Below are 18,666 nucleotides of genomic sequence, written 5' to 3'. Positions count from 1 at the left end.
GAGACACACACCAACATTGAACCACACTGCTCCAGAGCAGTGATCCCTAAAGTGGGACTCAAGCAAGACTGTCCATTGGGTACAGGAAGACACTGTGAAAACTTGTACATATATATGTGTGTGTGTGTGCGCACGTGTGTGTATATATATGTTTTGTTTTGTTTTTTTTTTTGGAGACAGGGTCTTGCCCTGTTGCCCAGACTGGAGTGCAGTGGTGCAATCATGTCTCACTGTAACCTCGATCTGCTGAACTTAAGCAGTCTCCCACCTCAGCCACTTGAGTAGCTGGACCACTGTCATGTGCCACCACATTTGATTAATTTTTTTTGTTTGTGTTTTTTTTTATTTTTAGAGATGAGATTTCATCATCTTTCCCAGGCTGGTCTCGAACTCCTGAGCTCAAGTGATCCTCCCACCTAAGCCTCCCAAAGTGTTAGAATTACAGGCATGAGCCACTGCACCCAGCAATATTTTTTAATATGTAGCATAAGGATTAAGAGTGCAGGCTCTAATCCCAGCACTTTGGGAGGCCGAGGTGGGTGGGTTGCTTGAGTCCAGGAGTTCAAGACCAGCCTGATCAACATGGTGAAACCCCATCTCTACTAAAAATACAAAAATTAGCCGGGTGTGGTGGTGCATGCCCATAGTTCCAGCTACTTGGGAGGCTGAGGCATGAGAATCACTTGAACCCAGGAGACAAAGGTTGCAGTGTGCCAAGACCATGCCACTGCACTCTAGCCTGGGCAACAGAGTGAGACTCTGTCTCCCAAAAAAAAAAAAAAAAAAAAAAAAAAAAGGTGCAGGCTCTGGAATCAGACTGTCATTGACTAATTTTGTGACTTAGACAAGTTAGTTAACCTCTCTGTGCCTCAGTTTCCTTCTTGAGTAATACTGGCACAGAAATCAATTGGTATTTATTTCTGCTGTTATTACTATTATCTAAAAATGGAAAGAAATGAAAATATACCAGTATTTAGTGTACTAATCAATAATTACGTTTATATAATTATATATGCATGCGTATATTGAGGGATGGAATCAAAGCATTTGGAGATCAGTATTATAGATGACCAAGAGATAAAGTAGTTTTCATAAATCACTAAGGAAAAAATAGTTTGTAATCTTCGGTACAGAAAAGTAATGATTTATAATCTAGAAATTTGTAAAGAGAAGCAATAAAGTTGACATAGACTTGCCCCCAGAGTCCTGGGTGGGTTCATTTGTTCATTCACTGCATCTTTTCCATGCCTCTGTGTACACACATGGCTGTGCTAGGTGCCCTACCTCTAGAAGTCAGCCACAGTGAAAATAAATGATCCACTGAGTCTAAGAGGCCAGTGCATTTCAGATAAGGGTCACTTCTGGAACACTTACTATATCTAGTTATCAGACATACATAATTGATGGTTTAAGGAAGTTAAGAGTAAGGTTCTAACTGAGGATGATTTTGTTCTTAAAAATACTTGCTTTCCTTGCTCCTCCTACTGGATTTGGAGAATCACTGGGTATATCCAGAAAGGCATTTTATAGGTTGCAAAAGTGTTGGGGACACTTTTCCGAAGCATACTGGGTACACATATTCCCAACTCTATTGACAGGCCCATGAAGCCTGTGGTCCGATGGAAATCGATTCAGCTCTGAATACGGTGCAGACACTTAAGAATGAACTGCAGGATGCCAAGATGGCGGCCGTGGAGAGCCAGCTGAAGCCACTTCCAGGCGAAACGGTGAGCTGTTAGAGCCAGCTGGGGTGCAGGTGTACCTTTTGTTATGATGTTAAATTATTTGTTGTTAGGGTGTTTGCTAAATGTCACAGCATGTTGAGAAGTTTCTAACCCTGTGGCCTTTTTCTGTAAAGAATGCCCAGGGCAGCTGGAGGAACTAGGTTTGGAGTTAGGAGTGCTGGCTTCTATACTCAGCTGTATCATCAACTAGCTCTGCACACGTTTCATATCCCCTCTGTGTCTCAAGTATTTTATCTACAAAATGGGTAGCAATGAGGCTATCATGATACACATAGAAAAGATTATCAACAATCATTTTAAAAAAAAACATTTACTTAATGCAAAGCGCTAGGATGGACAACGACAAAGTGCGTCCATACAGGAAAGCCATACTGCAAATGGAATAATGGCCCTAGAGACCTACTGTGGTCGTATTACCACACCTCCTCATGCTTATGTCAGAGTTTTGTTGGCTAAAACTTTAGCAGTCCTCCTCATTTGTATGTACTTTTTCACATGACTGAACATTGCTAGTAAAACACCACCATGTATTAAGCATCTGTGAAGCACTGTACACACACAGTCTAGTTTATCGTGATAGTAACTTTCATGAACAAGTTTTATTAACCCCGTTTACAGGTGAGAAACGCAGGGGCACAGTTTGTCACTGTTTTGTCCAATGTTATCTGCCAGTTAGGAGCAGAACCACAGTTTGAATTTGATTCAAAGCAGAACAGATTTGCAGGACTCTAAAACCTGTGCTTTTGAGAGCTTCTGGCTCCTTGAATGAACTGAAGACTTTTAGAATGTAAAGGGGACTTCAGGAGCATCTAATGCACCATAGAACAATGCCTGGTACATAGAAAGCACTCAGAAAATGTGTGTTAAATCAAGTTCCCCTAATTGTACAAAAGAAGAAACTCAGGTTCAGAGAGATTAAGTCATTTAACTTAGGTCACCCAGTTAATGACAGAGTTGGGATTGCCTTCTGGGCCCACAGCTTTGCAAAGTAGTCCGGAAGTCTCTTTGCAAAGTCCTATACCCCAGGGAGTGCAAGAGAGACTGGCATGACATGTAATTCCACCTTTACATAGAGCATAGACCAGTCAGTTAGAATGTAGGAAAACATCATGAATTTTTAAAGAAATTGCTCTAATAAAGTCTGTATTGTGTCATAACATATTGTTTGCTATAATAGACCAGGCTCTATTTTTATTGGAAAGCACTGCCTCTCCTGGAAAACATGTTGCAAGGTTTAAAATGCATTTGTTCTCTGCTGCCTTTTTGTACTCTCGCAGTATACCTAGAAATTCTCTTCCAAAACCTCATCTAGTAATCAAATAATTGTCCATACCCTAGGCCTTTACTGACTTCGTTCCCTGAATTTTTTATTCAGTTTACAAAGCAAAGTAACATGCTGTTCATGGGAAGCAAGCACTGTGCCCATTTTCATAATGTCATTTACCACTCCAACCCTCTATTTCTATTGCATTTCCTTTCAGTTGGAACTCCTCAAAGTATAATGATCAAATTGAACAATGTTAATGGTCTCACATGCCAGGAAGGTGGTGCAGCTGGATGTCTGCCCACTTCCTGCCCAGCCATAATTAATTCTTGCTAAGGATTTGTTGCAGACTTTCTAAATTAGCTTCTAAAGGCATAATACTAATAGCTACCATTTGTTGAGAGCTTACATTAATTCTCTGAAAACCTGAGCCTAGATATTATGATCTCCTCAGGAAACTGAGGCTTGGAGAGGCTCAGTAATTTACTCAATCTCATGCTAGTAATTGGGAGGGGAGGGAGCAGGGGGCAGGGATTTGCACCCAGATTTGTTTGTTCTAAAGCTCGGGCTCCTTCTCCTATACCACCCTGCTGCAGCTTAGTGCCATTGGTGGGAAAGAGCTAGGGCTCAAAGTTTGATCTGCATGACTTTTCTAAATTATGCTAAGACCTCAGCAGACGTTCTTTTCCTCCTTGAATATTCTTATAGCTGGAAAAATGTGCTCAGGACCTGGGAAGCACATCCAAGGCAGTGGGCTCTTCCATGGCGCAGCTGCTGACCTGTGCTGCTCAAGGCAACGAACACTACACAGGTGAGACCCACACTCTTCATGCCTCTGTGGTCAGCTGCAGACCACTGGGCGTAGCAGGGGAGGAGAAGGAGAATGTTCATTCCTTGGACAATACACATGCAATTTTTCCCCCAGCAGTTCACCATATGTTTTTCAAGCACCATGTGCTCATTACTGGGCTTGATACTAAACACACAAAGACTAATAAAATATGATTCCCTCAAACTATTTATGGATTGCCCCCATTAGACTATAAAGAAGTAGTAATGATAGACTTCCAGGTCTATCTGTGAGTCCTGGAATCCCACTAAAGTAAAGGCATACAAAAGGCTAAAGAGGGTAAGAGATGACGACAAATAAGATGTCAATGGAATGTGTGAAAATGGAAGGAGACAGATGCGTGGTAACAGGTAGAGGCGAGTGAACAGAAACCTGAGGGGTAGGGAAACCAGCAAGGAGGCAAGCTGATTTGTGCTGCAGAACCCTGGGGAGTGAGGCGGTATTGAGTATTGGTGATGCCGGGTGCCCTGAAGGTAAGAGACTCCTTCAACAGGAGTCTGTATAAGGAACAGATTGTGTAATCATCAACTCTTAAGAAAAGCAGAAAAGTTATACAATAAGGAAATGTTATTGTGGTAGGAAGTCTATACATACCTCAAATTTTAAAACCAAGAGGTTTCAGTATGGGCACATTTCTTAAAAATATATACGGAAGGAAAGCTTAAGGAATTGAGTGGCTCTAGGAGGAGGGACGAAGAGGGGAGGAGTGGATTTTGGATCATTGCTTTTGTTACACAGTAACACTGCCTGACTTTTTGAAATATGCATTATTAAAGTATAATATATACACAGAAAACAGCATAAATCCTAAATGGATACCTTCATAAGGTCTCACAAATTGAAGACACCCAAGAAGCCACTAGCAGGATGGAGGAATCAAACATCTTCAGCCTCCCAGATGCTCCTTTGTGCCCCCTTCCAATCACTGTATCCCCGCTCTCCTTCCCCAGAGGTAAACACTCACGGCGCTTAACAGCATAGATTAATTTTGCCTGTTTTGGAGCTGTAAGTAAATGGAATAATATAATATGTGCCCTTGATGTCTAGCTGCTTTTTCATAGCACTGTGTTTGTGAGACTCATCTGTGGTACACAGAGTGGTTATTTCCATTATCTCTATGGTATTACATTACATAAATATAGCTGTTCTTTATACTGTTGTTGGGCATTTGGGTTGTTTCCAAAAGACACTGCCAGAAACAAGTCCAGTCCACATTGTTTAGGGAAGATAGTAAGCATTTCCTAGCTGTGTACCTAGGAGTGGATTTCCTAGGTCAGAGGCTCCCCATGTGTTGAGTACATTTCTTTCAGCAGCATACGGAAGCTCCAGTAGTTCTGTATCCTTGTCACCACTTTGTGTCATCAGTCTTTTAATTTTAGCCCTTTTGGTTTGTGTGTGATAGTATCACATTATGATTTTAATTTGCATTTCCCTGATGAACAATGCCATCAGGGACCTTTTCGTAGGTTTATTGGTCATTTTGTGAAGTGTGTTTGTGTGTTTTGCCCATTGTTTGAAAATTGGGTTATTGTCTTTTCCTCATTTATAGGAGTTCTTTGGTACTTATACGTATTGCTTGTATATTGTGATTTGCATTTTTATTCTGTTAAAGTGCCTTTTAATGAACAAAAGTTTTTATTTTAATATATTCCAATTTACACTTTTTTTCTTTATGGTTAGTACTTTTTGTGTCCTATTTTAAAACTTTTGCCTAAGGTCATGCAGATGTTCTCCTCTGTCGTATCCTAGAGCTTCACTGTTTGATTTTCATGTTTAGAACTTTGAACTATCTGGAATGAGTTTTGTTTATGTGCAGTAGGGTTCATTTAATTGTTTTTCCACATGGATATCCATGTAACCCAGCATCACTGATTGAAAAGGCTACTTTTTCCCAATGATCTTTAGTGCCACTCTGTTGTAACATAAGTGAACATATATGTTTGGATCAGTCTGTGGTATTTGTTCTTTTCCATTGATTTAATTACCTGTTCTTATATTAGTACTACGCTTCCCTAATTGCTATCCTGCAGTTTTATACTAAGTCTTAATGTTTGGTAATGCACATCCTCCAACTTTCTTGGTTTTCCTCAGGTTAGTATTGACTATTCTTGGCCTTTTCCATTTCCACATAAATTCTAGAATCAGCTTGTCAATTTCTACAGAATAATAATAAAAAATACTGTTTTCTTAAACCAGTGTTTTTAAACCACTATTGGGATAACATTGAATCAATTTTGGGAGAATTGATGTCTTTATATCATTGAGTCTTCTAATCTGTGAATATCCATTTATTTAGGTCTTCTTTTCTCTCAGTGCCGTTTTATGGTTTTCTGCATAGAAGTCTCTGTTTTGGTTAATGTGTGCATGACATATCTTTTTTCATTCTTTTACTTTCAGTTTTTCTTCATGCTTATATTTAATGGGTTGGGTATCCACTGAGTTTGTCATTGTTCTTTGGGGAGGGCAGAGAGTATTTGGTGGTGTAACAATCTTTTTCTTTCAATTGGAGTATTTTGTCTCTTTATAGATAGTGTAATTACTGATATGTTGGAGTTCGAGTCTATCATCTTAATATTTGTTTTTTCTGTGCCTACCTGTGGTAAGTTCCTTTTTTTCCCCTTTGCTTGCCTCCTTTCAGATTCATATACATTTTCTAAATTCTATTTCCTTCCTCTTGATTAGCTTGTTAGTTGTACATTCATTTACTATTCTTTTATGATTTCTTTAAATCTAAGTTACTCTGTTTACCTCTTCCTGCATAGTGCAAGAATCTTGGGACATGTTAACTTCATGCCGTCACCAGGCTGGAGTACAGTGGTGCGATCTCAGCTCACTGCAACCTCCACCTCCCAGGTTCAAGCAATTCTCCTGCCTCAGCCTCCTGCCTCAGCCTCCTGAATGGCTAGGACTACAGGTGTGTGCCACCACACCCAGCTGATTTTTGTATTTTTAGTAGTGGTGGGGTTTCACCATGTTGGCCAGGATGGTCTTGATCTCTTAACCTCATGATCCGCCCGCCTTGGCCTCCCAAAGTGCTGGAATTACAGGCGTGAGCCACCGTGCCCAGCCGTATGTTTTAATTCTAGGTATATTTTCATCTCTGTAATACAGTCTCAGTATTGTTCCAGATAATCCTTATTCATTTGGATTTCCTCCCATAGTTGCCCTTTCCATCACCCTTCATTCCTTCTGCATCTCCAGGAGCTTTCATTAGGGATCATTTCTCTTATACCTGAAGAACTCCCTTCATTATTTTCTTTAGTCTTAATCTACTGGTGACAAATTCTCTCCATTTTGGTTTGTCTAAAGATGCTTTTGTTTAGCTTTTATTTTGAGTGGATAATATCACTTATTATAAAATTTTAGATTGGCAGTTGTTTTCTTCCAGCACTTTGGAGATGTTACTCTATTGTCGCTGGCTTCCTTTATTTCTGTTGTGAAGTTAGCTATAAAGGTAATGTGGTTTTGTTTTTCCCCTTTCCTTGCTTTTTGAGTTTTCTTAGTTTTTGGTTTTCCAGCAGTGTGCCTAGGGGAGTTTTCCTGCATATTTATCCTTCTTTGGGTTGTAAGTACTCCTTGAAAATGGGATTTGTTGTCCTCTGCCAGTTTTTAAAAAATCAACCTTTGTTTCTTGAAATAATTGCTTCTGTCCCATTTCCTTTTTCTTATGTTAGATCATTTCACTGTGTTTTCTACATCTTCTGTACCCTTTTCTTTTTCATCATTTTTCTTTTCATGCTTTATTCTCAATATTTGCTTTTGATTTATCTTCCAGTTCACTTTTCCTCTCTTTAGCGGTGTCTATTCTGCTTTCAACCCCTTCAATTGAGATTTTAATTGTAAGTATCATATTTTTCAGTTTTAGAATATCCATTTGATTATTTACTTATAGTTTGCGTCTCTGCTGAAATTCTGTATGTTGTCATCTAATTTCTTCAACATATTTATCACAGTTATTTAAAGTTGAAATCTGGTATCCTGATATCTGGATAGCCTGTGCCTGTTTTTATTGTCAGGGTTTTTTTTCCCCTACTCTTGGTATTTCAGCCATTGGTCTTGTCTCCTGGTGTTTTCATGTTCTTTTTTTATTTGTTTGTTTGTTTGTTTGTTTGCTTGTTTTCCTTCAAGACTGAACGTTGCTATTTTAAATTGTAGAGATAGTTTGAGGCTCTGAATTACGTTTTTTTCCCTACATAGGATTACTGTTTTCTCCTGACAACTGGTTAAGATAAGGACAGATCACAATAAAAATACAGGAACTGAGCTGATTGGAAATTGTGTGGTCTGTTTCCAGTTTACCTTTGAGGGTGTAGCCCTTGTGTGTCCTATTGGAAAGGGTTGCTATTTACCAGAGCCATTCTGTTTCTTGGGCTCAGAACTATGCTTTTTCTCTTCCTAGCCCATGAGACTTCAGGAAACTTTATTCAGCTTCTCAGCTTCTTGGCAACAGGTTACAAATTAGGAAATGCCTTTAGAGAAAAAGCAGCCCTAAACATTGGACTCAGTCCTTCTTTTCAAGATCTTGGCCCTCCTTACCTTGGGGCCTTGGTATTTCTCCAGTGCCTTCAAATAAATGTTTTATGTACGTTTTCCAGAGTTTCTATGTGGGAAGGCTGTTTACAGTAAGTTATTCTGCCATCACTACAAGCAAAATCCTCTTTGATTTGTAAAAACTGTATACATTTACTACTTTGAAAATAAAAATTTTAAAGAGCACAATAGGAACACAAAGTTAGTACAGCATGTATAGTACCTGCAATAATAAGAACATAAAATTTGATCCCAATGGGAGGATAGGGGAAATTTTCAGAGCAGAATTGACACCTAGCGAGGGCTTTGTGGATTGTTTAGGACTCCTTTAGCATTCTAGGAGAAGGAAAAGTAGGATAAAATTCTTAGAAAATCATAGGGTAATATGAGAGATTTAAATTTCAGAAATTGCCACACTTTCCCTAAATCTTGCCAGCTGTTGTGTAGATGATGAAATGCATGTTTAGAGAAAAGACTACTTTACAGGTTGCGTCATCTCATACTGATAACACCCAGAAAGATATGCTGTCTAGCTGGTGTCTGAAAAACAGCCTAGAAGTAGCCCCATTTAATTTTGGCAGGCATTGGAAGGCAGTTGCATAAGTGAGCACTGCATGTATGATGCCTTAAAGATGAGAGAAAGAAGGCTGATGGAAGGAACTGAAGATGGTGAAAGTAATAGGCAAAGAGGAAGTGAGAAGTAAGAGGATAAGGCTGAAAAGTTAGGCCAGGGTCAGATTCTAAAGGGCCTCATAAACTAAAATAAATGGGTTAGACTTTAAATGAAGAATATGTGAACATGTTTTTCAGCTGTGGACACAGTTCAGATTGCTTTTTGTATAGGTTGCCCTTCCTCCCATGTGTAGAATAGATTGGATGGAAACAAAGTGGTAGGCAAGCAGGCTGTTGCATTAATCCAGATAAGAGATGATAGTGTCCTACAGTGGAGATGAAGTGATGGATTGAAGAAGCAAAGACCCGATCATTATTGGTGACTGGTTAGAAGTTGGTGGAGATGGTAACATGAACGGTTCCAAGTGTTTGGCCTTATAGCTCAGTGAAGAATTGTATGAATCACTGATGGGAACACAGGACCATTGGTAGGAGTAGGGAAGGTGAAGTTCAGGAATGCTGGGTTCAGCACTAAATATATTCCATTTGAAGTGCTTGGAGAATATGCAGGGAGAGCATCATTAGGCAGCTAAATCTTTGGCTCTGGAACTCAGTAGAGAAGGCTGGGCTGGATGATACAGATTTGAAAATTGTTGGTAAAATGATAATGATTGGAAGTAGATAATTTTGCCAACAGGGAGTGGTAAAGTAAGCGACATCCTATCAGTTGTAATCCTGAAGAACATGACTGGTTAAGGAGGAAACTGGCAATGGAAATCTTTGAAAGAAAGAAGAACATGGAGCTGTGGAGGGGGCAGAGAAACCAGGAGAGAGGGATGTCTCTAGAGCCACAGACATAGTTGCTGCCCAGAAAGTCTTGTCAAATGGAAGACTTAAGCATCCATTAGCTTTAGGAATAAGGAGGTCACTATTCTCCTTGTTGAAGGCAGTTTCAGGAAAGTTGGAGAATGGATGGGAAGCAAGGAAAGAGACAGCACGTGTGGAAAACTTCTTGGGTCTCAGTTTCCTTGTCCACAATTGAGGTGTGTGGGATTTTCAGAAGTTGCACGTGAGCTGCCACTGGGCTGCATTCTAATACAATTGTGTTTCTGTTTGACCAGTGCAGATACAGTGCAGTGTTCAAAATATATTTCTGTATAGCTGATTACAATTACACAGAACCCTTTGTAAATACTTTGGAACAGATAAAAGGTTTGTGTCATACCTGGTCTTTATCTTCTGAGGTTGCTGTGTGGCCCAATACTGTCTGGATACACAGTCCACCTGAATTCTGGTAAAGAATAGCAACCATTATGAAGAATGCTGCTATATTTGATATCACTTGATATGCCTTCATAAGACTCTGTTACTGAGTATCATTTAAGATCCAGATGGCAAGAATACCGTGAAAGTAATCTGTGTTTTCAAAGGACTGTGGTTATTGAAACAGAAATCTGCTTTAGTATTTCACTCTGGTGGTTCTGGTATTGTAAGGCACACTTTGACTGCAGGAACAGTTCCATTTGGAGGGTGTTGTTTGCTTGGAGATCTGACCCTGTAGTGATGAGCACTGAGAATGTTGCTATGTGTTCAGCCATGCACAGCCATGGGTGTTCATTGGGCTTTCTGACCTCTGATAGCCTGGTTTCATCCTTTTGATGGTATGGCTTCCTCTTTACAGAAACGTGATCTCCCTCAAGAAGATCCTTGATGTGCTTTGAGATTTCACAGTGAGTCCTTAGCAGAAAACACATGGGATGGACCAGCTTAGGTTTTTGGTATTTAGCTCTTCTGATTTCTGTGTTTTTTTAATTGTATGAGTCTAGGAAAGGTTTTTTCACTAAATGGATTTTGCATAAACATGTCTTTTCTAATTGCATATGATAAATGATTTACTCCTCCAAACTTATATATGACTCAAATAGAAGGGGATTCAAGAGTCCATATGACAAATGGGAAGACAAGAGGAGAGGTCTAGAAATCACAGCCTAGAATCTGCAATGGTCAGAGCTAGGAACTCAGCCTCTCCTAAAACCCCTGAGAAACTGAGGCCCAGAGGGAAAAGGCAGCAGTCTAGACCACACAACTAATCAGCAGCAGAGCCGGAGCCAGATGAGGTCTTAACTACATCTGGCGCTTTCCTGAGCAACAGCATCCTTCAACCCTGTGCCAAAAGCTTAAGTGTAAAATGGAATGACCATTCTCCTCAGATTGTTTCTCTCCTTCACCTTAGCTTTGTTTACCTTTGTGCTTTCTCTTCTGGACTTCTCCTCTGCAATAAAAAGCACTTAGTTTAAAATTCTTTCATTCCGCCAGCTGTATTCAGAAGTGCCATGAGATAAATGACAGATTGGCAGCTTTGTAATTTACCTTGATTAGATCGTAGTTTTATATCCCAGCTGTGTGATTTACTAAATATTTACATATTAGCAAGTCTGCAGCACTGCAAACCCGTCTGGTTTTATGGATCTGAGGCCTTTCACACTCTACTGTATCACAGAGCCTCGCCCTCAGTGAGGAAAAGACCACCTCCTGTGTAGGTGCTGACTCAGCTGAAGCAGTGGCTAGTAAAGACCACGCTCGCTGGTGCCAAAAGACCTTCCAGCTCAGTCCTGTAGAAAATAGTCATTTCAAAAGTTCAGTGCGAGAGAGACATCGATTTGCATATTTTTCATGTAGATCGTACGTGTTCTAACAAAAAGGGCTCTTAGTTCTCTACCCCAAAAAGCACTATAAAGAATATTTGACCTCGAAGTGAGGAAAGCTCAGATGTAGCTCTCGTGCCACCTCTGGAAGCATTTGTGGGCAAGATACGTCTCAGCACCAGGCTTCATCTGTGAAATTTTATGAGATGAGCTCTAGGGTAAACTGTTCAGTGATTCTCAGGCTCATATGTGTCCTGGCATCTCCAATCTTCATCCTCTTCTCGGGTGTGTCAAGGATTGCGTGCCAGGTAGTAAGACTCACGTTTATTCTGCATGAGTTAGTGCTACAGCTTTAAAGGACTAGTTTATATTCACAGTTTATCACCAAATCCCATCATCTGTTTAGATGCATATTTAAAGATAAGCAGGCACTTCACAAAAGAGGATATCTAAATGGCCATTAAGTACATGCAAAGGTGCTCAACATCATTACTCATTAAGGACATAAAAGTTAAAACCTCATTGAGATGCAGCTACACATGCATCAGAACGATTAAATTAAAATCTGATGATACCTGATGTTGGCTAGGATGTAGAGCAACTGCAGTTCTTACAGACTGCCAGTGGAATGTATAATGGTAAAATCATTTTGGAAAACTGTTTTTGTGGTATCTTCTAAAGCTAAATATATACTTACTCTATGATCCAGCATTTCAACTCCTAGAGAAGTGATTCCAAAGAGAAGTGATCTCATATGGCCACTTGAATATATAAGAACTTTCTTGTTAGATTAATTCATAATAGCCCCAAATGAGAAACAACCCAAATGTCCATCAACAAGAGAATGGATAAACAAATATTAGCATATTTGTATCGTGGAATACTATATAGCAAGAAAAAAGAATGAACTGCCACACATCACGGCTTAGCTGAATCTCACAGCATTATGGTCAGAGAAAGAAAGCAGACACAAAAATATACATGTATGTGGTTCTGTTAACATGAAGTTTAAGAACAGGTAAAAATAGTCTAAGGTAATAGACATTAGAATAGTGATTACTTCTGGTGTGAAGGGAGTATTGACTAGCACAACTGATGGTGGATATGTGGCTGTGTCCATACGTACCAGTTCACTGAGCTGCACATGTGGACTTGTTCACTGTAGTGTATGTAAGTTACGTCCCAGAAAGACAATTGAGAAGAAAGGTGCCTTTCAATGGCCTCCCGCAAACGTGTGCATGAACATACCCAGGTATGTCCATCTGTGTACCCACTCCCAGGCACTTGGTGTTCTAGGCCTAGGGACAGTGGGGCAGTGGGAGCAAGGCAAGTCAGGGGGAGGAAGTCTTTAGTATTGCATTTGTTATTAACGTGTCTCTTGGTTTGGCCCAGAGCCAGGGGGATATGTTTCCGAAGCCAGCTGCTTCTTTGAGAAACACAGCAGTTCAAATTTTATGAAAACTAATCTGCAGCTCCCCTTCTGTGCCAGGCCCTGGTGCAGAAGCTTATTCCTAAGTAAAATGTGACATTTAGATGGAATCTAATTGTAAGTCTGATGGACTTTTATCCCCAGGGGTGGCTGCTAGAGAGACGGCCCAAGCTCTGAAAACGCTGGCCCAGGCTGCCCGTGGAGTGGCTGCATCGACGACCGACCCCGCGGCTGCCCATGCCATGTTAGATTCTGCTCGAGACGTGATGGAGGGCTCCGCCATGCTCATTCAAGAGGCCAAGCAGGCCCTGATTGCACCTGGAGACGCAGAGAGTCAACAAAGACTGGCTCAGGTGAGGCTTGTGGTTGTCATGGTCATCATTAACGTGGACATGTGGGTGGGCTGTCTCCTGGGCACTTTTCCCTGATATGAACACTGACACAGCAGTTTTTTGCAGAAACTTCCAAAGGTCATAACCGTGCTGGCCATACATGATACTCACTTTTGTAAGTCTTGCCTAGTATTCTTTACATTAATGTGTGATCTGCTTAATTCACGGTCAGGAGAGGGTATGGGGGCCTTTGAATTCTGTCCTTGGGAGTTTCAGAGCCAGGACATAACATGCTTGTTTTGGGCCTATGCGTGCTGACCTGTATTGCTGTTCCTCACCAGGGAGTGAGGTAGATCCACTAGGGCTGGCCACCCGGAAGTTTTCAACCCTGGCTCTCTATTACTTCTTTGAATGATTCTTCAACTGCCTGATGGAACCAGTTGGCTAAGGAGCATCCAGGCAGAGTCCTAGACGTGGGGCTGGGAAGGAGATGGCTTAGATTACAGGAAATGACCCTCCTCACCTCCAAAGACCTTCCTTTTAATTGAGGATACCGAAGAATGCATACAGGGGGCCACTAAACATTGCTAGACAGCATGAGGGCAACTCCAGGTTGTGCTCAGAGCACCCCACTTGCCCCTGGGTAGAGTGAGGTTTGGGAGGATGGCCCCATGGGTCACTGAGAGGAAATTAACCACAGCCCTTCCAATTGTGATCCAAAAAACTCAAGGTCTCCTTCCACCTCGGTGACCTCAGCAGGGCTCCCAAGAAGGGAGATATTTTCATTTCTCTTGGTATAAGAAATCTTTGCTTTAGAACCTGACCTCATGCTGGAGAGTTCTGTGTTTGAATCACAAAACTGTGGCTTAGCCTGGCTTTGGGGAACAGGTGGGATGTGCTGTGTCACTGTGTCGGACCCTTTGCTGAGACAGAATGTTCATCCCAATAAGAGGGTGGAAAACATCTTCTCTGGGACGAGGGGCCTGGATGAGGTGGTGTAAGACAGGGGATGGTGGCAGGCGGATGCTGGTGGGTCATTTTCGTGTGTGTTTCAGCTCTGCGTGTCATCACTGCCCGTTCCCAACCAGTGCGCAGAAATGTTTGTACTTAAAGGTGCTTCTCTCCCTCCACGAATTCAGGTGGCTAAAGCCGTCTCTCACTCCTTGAATAACTGCGTAAATTGCCTCCCTGGGCAGAAGGATGTGGACGTGGCCTTGAAGAGCATCGGGGAGTCCAGCAAGAAGCTGCTTGTGGATTCGGTGAGAGGTTCTTAGACTGGGAAAGGACACTGGGGGACTCGGCTTGCATTAGGTGTGAGCGAAGTCTTCTCTCCATGAGATCTCTGAGCAGCTAACCCTTCCTCTAGGAGTCCTGTTTTTCCCACCAGTCTTTGTTTTCCATGTTTTGCTGTCTGATCAACAAAGTTCCCAGGTGAAGCTTTTAAAACTTACTTTTTCTTTGAGCCCATGTTGCCGTTTCCTCTCGGATCATCCCAGAGAGACAGGCAAAGGGGTGTGTGATCGCCTGGCTTCTTATCAGGACATCTCAGATAGTGACAATCAGGTGTTGGAAGGGTACATGTGTCCAAGACTCAGTGAGACAGCAAGTAGTCTGAGGAGTTTCATCTTGGGGCCTGTTCCCGTCCCTGCTTTGTGAGTCTGCTGAAGGAGGGTTTGTGCTCGTGCATCTTTGTTTCTTCTCTGCACAGGTATAGAGGCAATGCATGTGGGTGATGGATAGAGTCTAGCTTAACTCCCTAGAACTTTTCACAGATAGGTTATCATTCTGCTAGATGACATTTAAAAGTTATTAGCAAAGGCCACTAATATAATTGTTGGCTATTAGTTTGGAAGAACATGATTTGAAGTTTGATAGCATCTGCCGTTTAGTTTACAAAGCTAAAACGTAGCTTTCATCTTAAGAGAGACAAAATAGGGTAGAGTTTTAGAGAATGGACCCCGGAGTTAGATTACCTTGGTGTGGATCCTGTCTCTGCCACATAAGAAACCTTGAGCCCCTGTAGATAGCTTACATTTTTAGATCCACAGTGTCGAGCACTGAGTAGGTGTTTGATAAATTTAAATGAATGAATGTATATGTTGAGGGTCAAACCTATTAATGAAATGGGCTCAGATGACTCAGAGCCTTTTAGTCGTGATGACTCAAATGCATCCCTGAAGAGTCTGTCTCCCCTCCACAATACCTTCCTTTTATCCCTCCCCGACAAAGCAAAATGTCTCATGGGGTGTGCCGTCTGTTCCCCATAGCTACCTCCAAGCACGAAGCCTTTCCAGGAAGCCCAGAGTGAACTGAACCAGGCAGCAGCTGATCTGAACCAGTCTGCTGGGGAAGTTGTCCATGCCACCCGGGGCCAGAGTGGAGAGTTGGCTGCAGCCTCTGGAAAGTTCAGCGATGATTTTGATGAATTCCTCGATGCTGGCATTGAGATGGCTGGCCAAGCTCAGGTGGGTGTGGAGGTGGTTGTCTGGAGTTGACCTTAGCCTCTCCTCTCAGATGGACAATCCATCCTTGAGACTGATTGAACAAGTAGGAAAAGGAACCTGGAAGCAGGCAGGCCATGGTTGCATTCTTTTTGCTACTTAGGAAGCTTATGCCCTCTTGGGAATGGCATTCCCAGAGATACTGTCAGCTTATGCATGAGGTGCTGTTAGTAATGAAGGATATCTTCTCGCATGATCCTCCAGCAGAATTCATAGTCTTACTATTTGGAGGGAGGGTAGAAAGAAGGAGAATGTTTAACAAAGATTAGAACAGCTCTTCAAATGTGGGATAATAAAGTAAAAATATTTATGTATTTGAGGTTTAATGGACCATTCAAATGGTCTGTGTCTAATACTGAGTGTCAAGTAATTAAAAACTGTCTCCTTCAGATGAACAGATAAACCCCTTGTTTAGAACAAGGGAGCTTGACTGATCTGGTGTCAGCTTGCAGAGCTGTTTTTTTTCCTGCGCTGCTTTGACCTCCCTAAAAGAGATAACCAGGGTATATCTTCTTCTAGTATCTACAAAGAATTGTTTCTCAGATGGCAACCAGGTGAGAAATGTGTCCTTTCTCGAGTCAGGAACTTTAGGGATGCAGTCAGCTCTGAATATCGAGACAGTGCTGGTCGTTTGTGCCAGGCCGAGATGTACAGCTCCTTGACAACTCCAGCATTGTTGAGCAAGACGCTGGAATCGCTGCCTGGTCTGTGCATTGGCTCACAGCTCACTCGCTCTCCTCCCACCCCGCTCCCCGCTTAATGCCTCTGGTTGTGAGAAAGCACAGCTCTTGGCTGACCCACTTGGGGATGGATTTCTTTCCCCATGGCATGCATCTTGATCTGAGCATCTGTTTGGAGAAGGGTAGACACTGGTCAGTGTCTCAACGAGTTAGGCATCCACAGGCTAATTGGGTTTAATGTGATCTGTACAGATAACCTGCCTGCATGTCAGGATGCTGCTTCTAGCTCTCTGAATGCCTCCTTCAAGAAATGGACAGGTCCTAATCGCTCTGGCTCCTTTTGACCTTCCAGACAAAAGAAGACCAGATCCAAGTGATAGGAAACCTCAAGAATATCTCGATGGCATCCAGCAAGCTGCTGTTAGCTGCCAAGTCTCTCTCTGTAGATCCAGGAGCTCCCAACGCAAAAAATCTCCTGGCTGCAGCTGCAAGGTAGGAGTGGGACAAAATGTGCTTTTGTATGTGGTTAAACAGTGTCATTGCAGTCTGAAGATGTGCCTGACATCCTCCCAGTTTTGCTGAGCAAAGAATTGGTGCTGTCCTTAGGTCATGGGAGGTGGAGCTGAGAGTGATGGACACTCTGGTATTTTATAAAACTGGTTCATTTTCATGTTCTTTCCCTGCTAAAAATACCTTCTGTCTTCTCATACAGCCTTTTCAGTAGAGACTTGCTTAGACGTAAGGTCCTTTTTGATTTGTAAACACAATGGATCAGACAGTTTTTTTAAAGCAGTGTTACATCTTTCAGATTATAAAATAACATATGCTTCTTGAAAAATCAGAAAATACCAAAAAGTGTAAAGATAAAAAGCGGTGCTCATCAAGTCATCTAACAGACTTTTGTTGAGCATTTAACCCTGTGCCTGGCATCAGTGTTAGACTGAATGTAATACGTCGTATCTCTCACATGGGGAAGGCTCCACTTTAAGATGAGTAGGGAGTCAGTGGGAATAAATTGTTTTTGGAAATATATTAAAACATGAGTGTGAATTTTGGGATGATTCTGGTGTCCTTCTCTCCTATTGGTTTCACACAGGGAAGTGGGTGAAACAGTACAGTTTCTGCTCCAGGGCCACAAGTTAGTTCAGTAACTACTGGTTGAATGTGGTATGTGGAGCACTGCAGTGACAGCCCAAGAGGTTCTCATATCAGCTGCTCCTCTTTCATTTTCCTGAACCCAGAGAGTAGGGTGGTCATGATTCTGTGGTGGTGCAGGCATGTTTTCTTAGCATTATTTAACATCACATTATATATAAGAAAGCTGACAGTGGAGAGAGATTAAAAGCAGGACTATTAGGGGATAGAGAGTAATTGGAAGCCTTTTCAAAATGTGCAGATTCGTGATTTTTGAAAAGCATAGCTTTGATTCTGCTTTCTTTTTTTAAACTTGGTTTTTAAAATTTGCTTATTTGTGTGTGTGTGTGTGTGTGTGTGTGTGTCTTTGTATCTCCCCTGGGAGCTCAATGGCTGTTTTTTAAATTGTTGACATCAGGAGACCTGAATTATATTCCAAGCTTTTTACTACTTGACTGACTCAGTCGCATTGGTCAGGTTGCTCAGCCTGTCTAAACTTTCCCGTCTGCAAAGTGGGGGTGTGAACTGCATCATCCCAAAGCTATCTTTAGCTCTCAGCACATGAGATCTCATGGTACTCGTGGTCCAAACCTGCCCTTCCTCCCTTCTCGGCTTGTAGTGGTGTGTGTGTGTGTGTGTGTGTGTGTTTGTAAAGGGTTAGACACTGTCAGAGCAGTTTGCTTGCAAACCCTTGAGTTTCTTCATTTATTCCTGGAAGGTACATTTTAACTGCAAACAATAGCTAGAGCCACTAGAGGACTGGAAAATTATCTTCCCATCTCCCCATCTCATGCTTTGTTAGTGACTATTCTAGTAAATAAGTGACCTCCCTCGATGGCAGGAGAGTTGGGAGGTGGGGTTGGGGGTGATGTCTGTTCTGTTGAGCAGCTGTTTCTGATAAAAAACCCCCTCTTAATCATTCCTTTTTTTTCCTACAAAGAGCC

The 18,666-nt window shown here is 41.8% G+C and overlaps 1 protein-coding gene across 3 annotated transcripts in view; it reads left to right on the top strand.

Moving 5' to 3' along the window:
• The window catches only part of LOC101009767 (talin-2), a 253,027-nt gene that overhangs the window by 131,641 nt on the left and 102,720 nt on the right, over positions 1-18,666 (top strand). For all 3 annotated transcript variants that reach the window (XM_031662566.1, XM_031662564.1, XM_031662565.1), the window contains 6 exons: positions 1,599-1,727; positions 3,718-3,820; positions 13,220-13,428; positions 14,547-14,666; positions 15,675-15,872; positions 16,941-17,080. In XM_031662566.1, the coding sequence (XP_031518426.1) occupies positions 1,599-1,727; positions 3,718-3,820; positions 13,220-13,428; positions 14,547-14,666; positions 15,675-15,872; positions 16,941-17,080 (899 nt within the window). The remainder of the gene's footprint in view (positions 1-1,598; positions 1,728-3,717; positions 3,821-13,219; positions 13,429-14,546; positions 14,667-15,674; positions 15,873-16,940; positions 17,081-18,666) is intronic.

The sequence above is a fragment of the Papio anubis genome, unplaced genomic scaffold (genome assembly GCF_008728515.1).
Source record: "Papio anubis isolate 15944 unplaced genomic scaffold, Panubis1.0 scaffold75, whole genome shotgun sequence".
In the NCBI taxonomy this organism is placed as follows: domain Eukaryota; kingdom Metazoa; phylum Chordata; class Mammalia; order Primates; family Cercopithecidae; genus Papio; species Papio anubis.
This window is presented reverse-complemented; position numbering and strand designations above follow the sequence as displayed.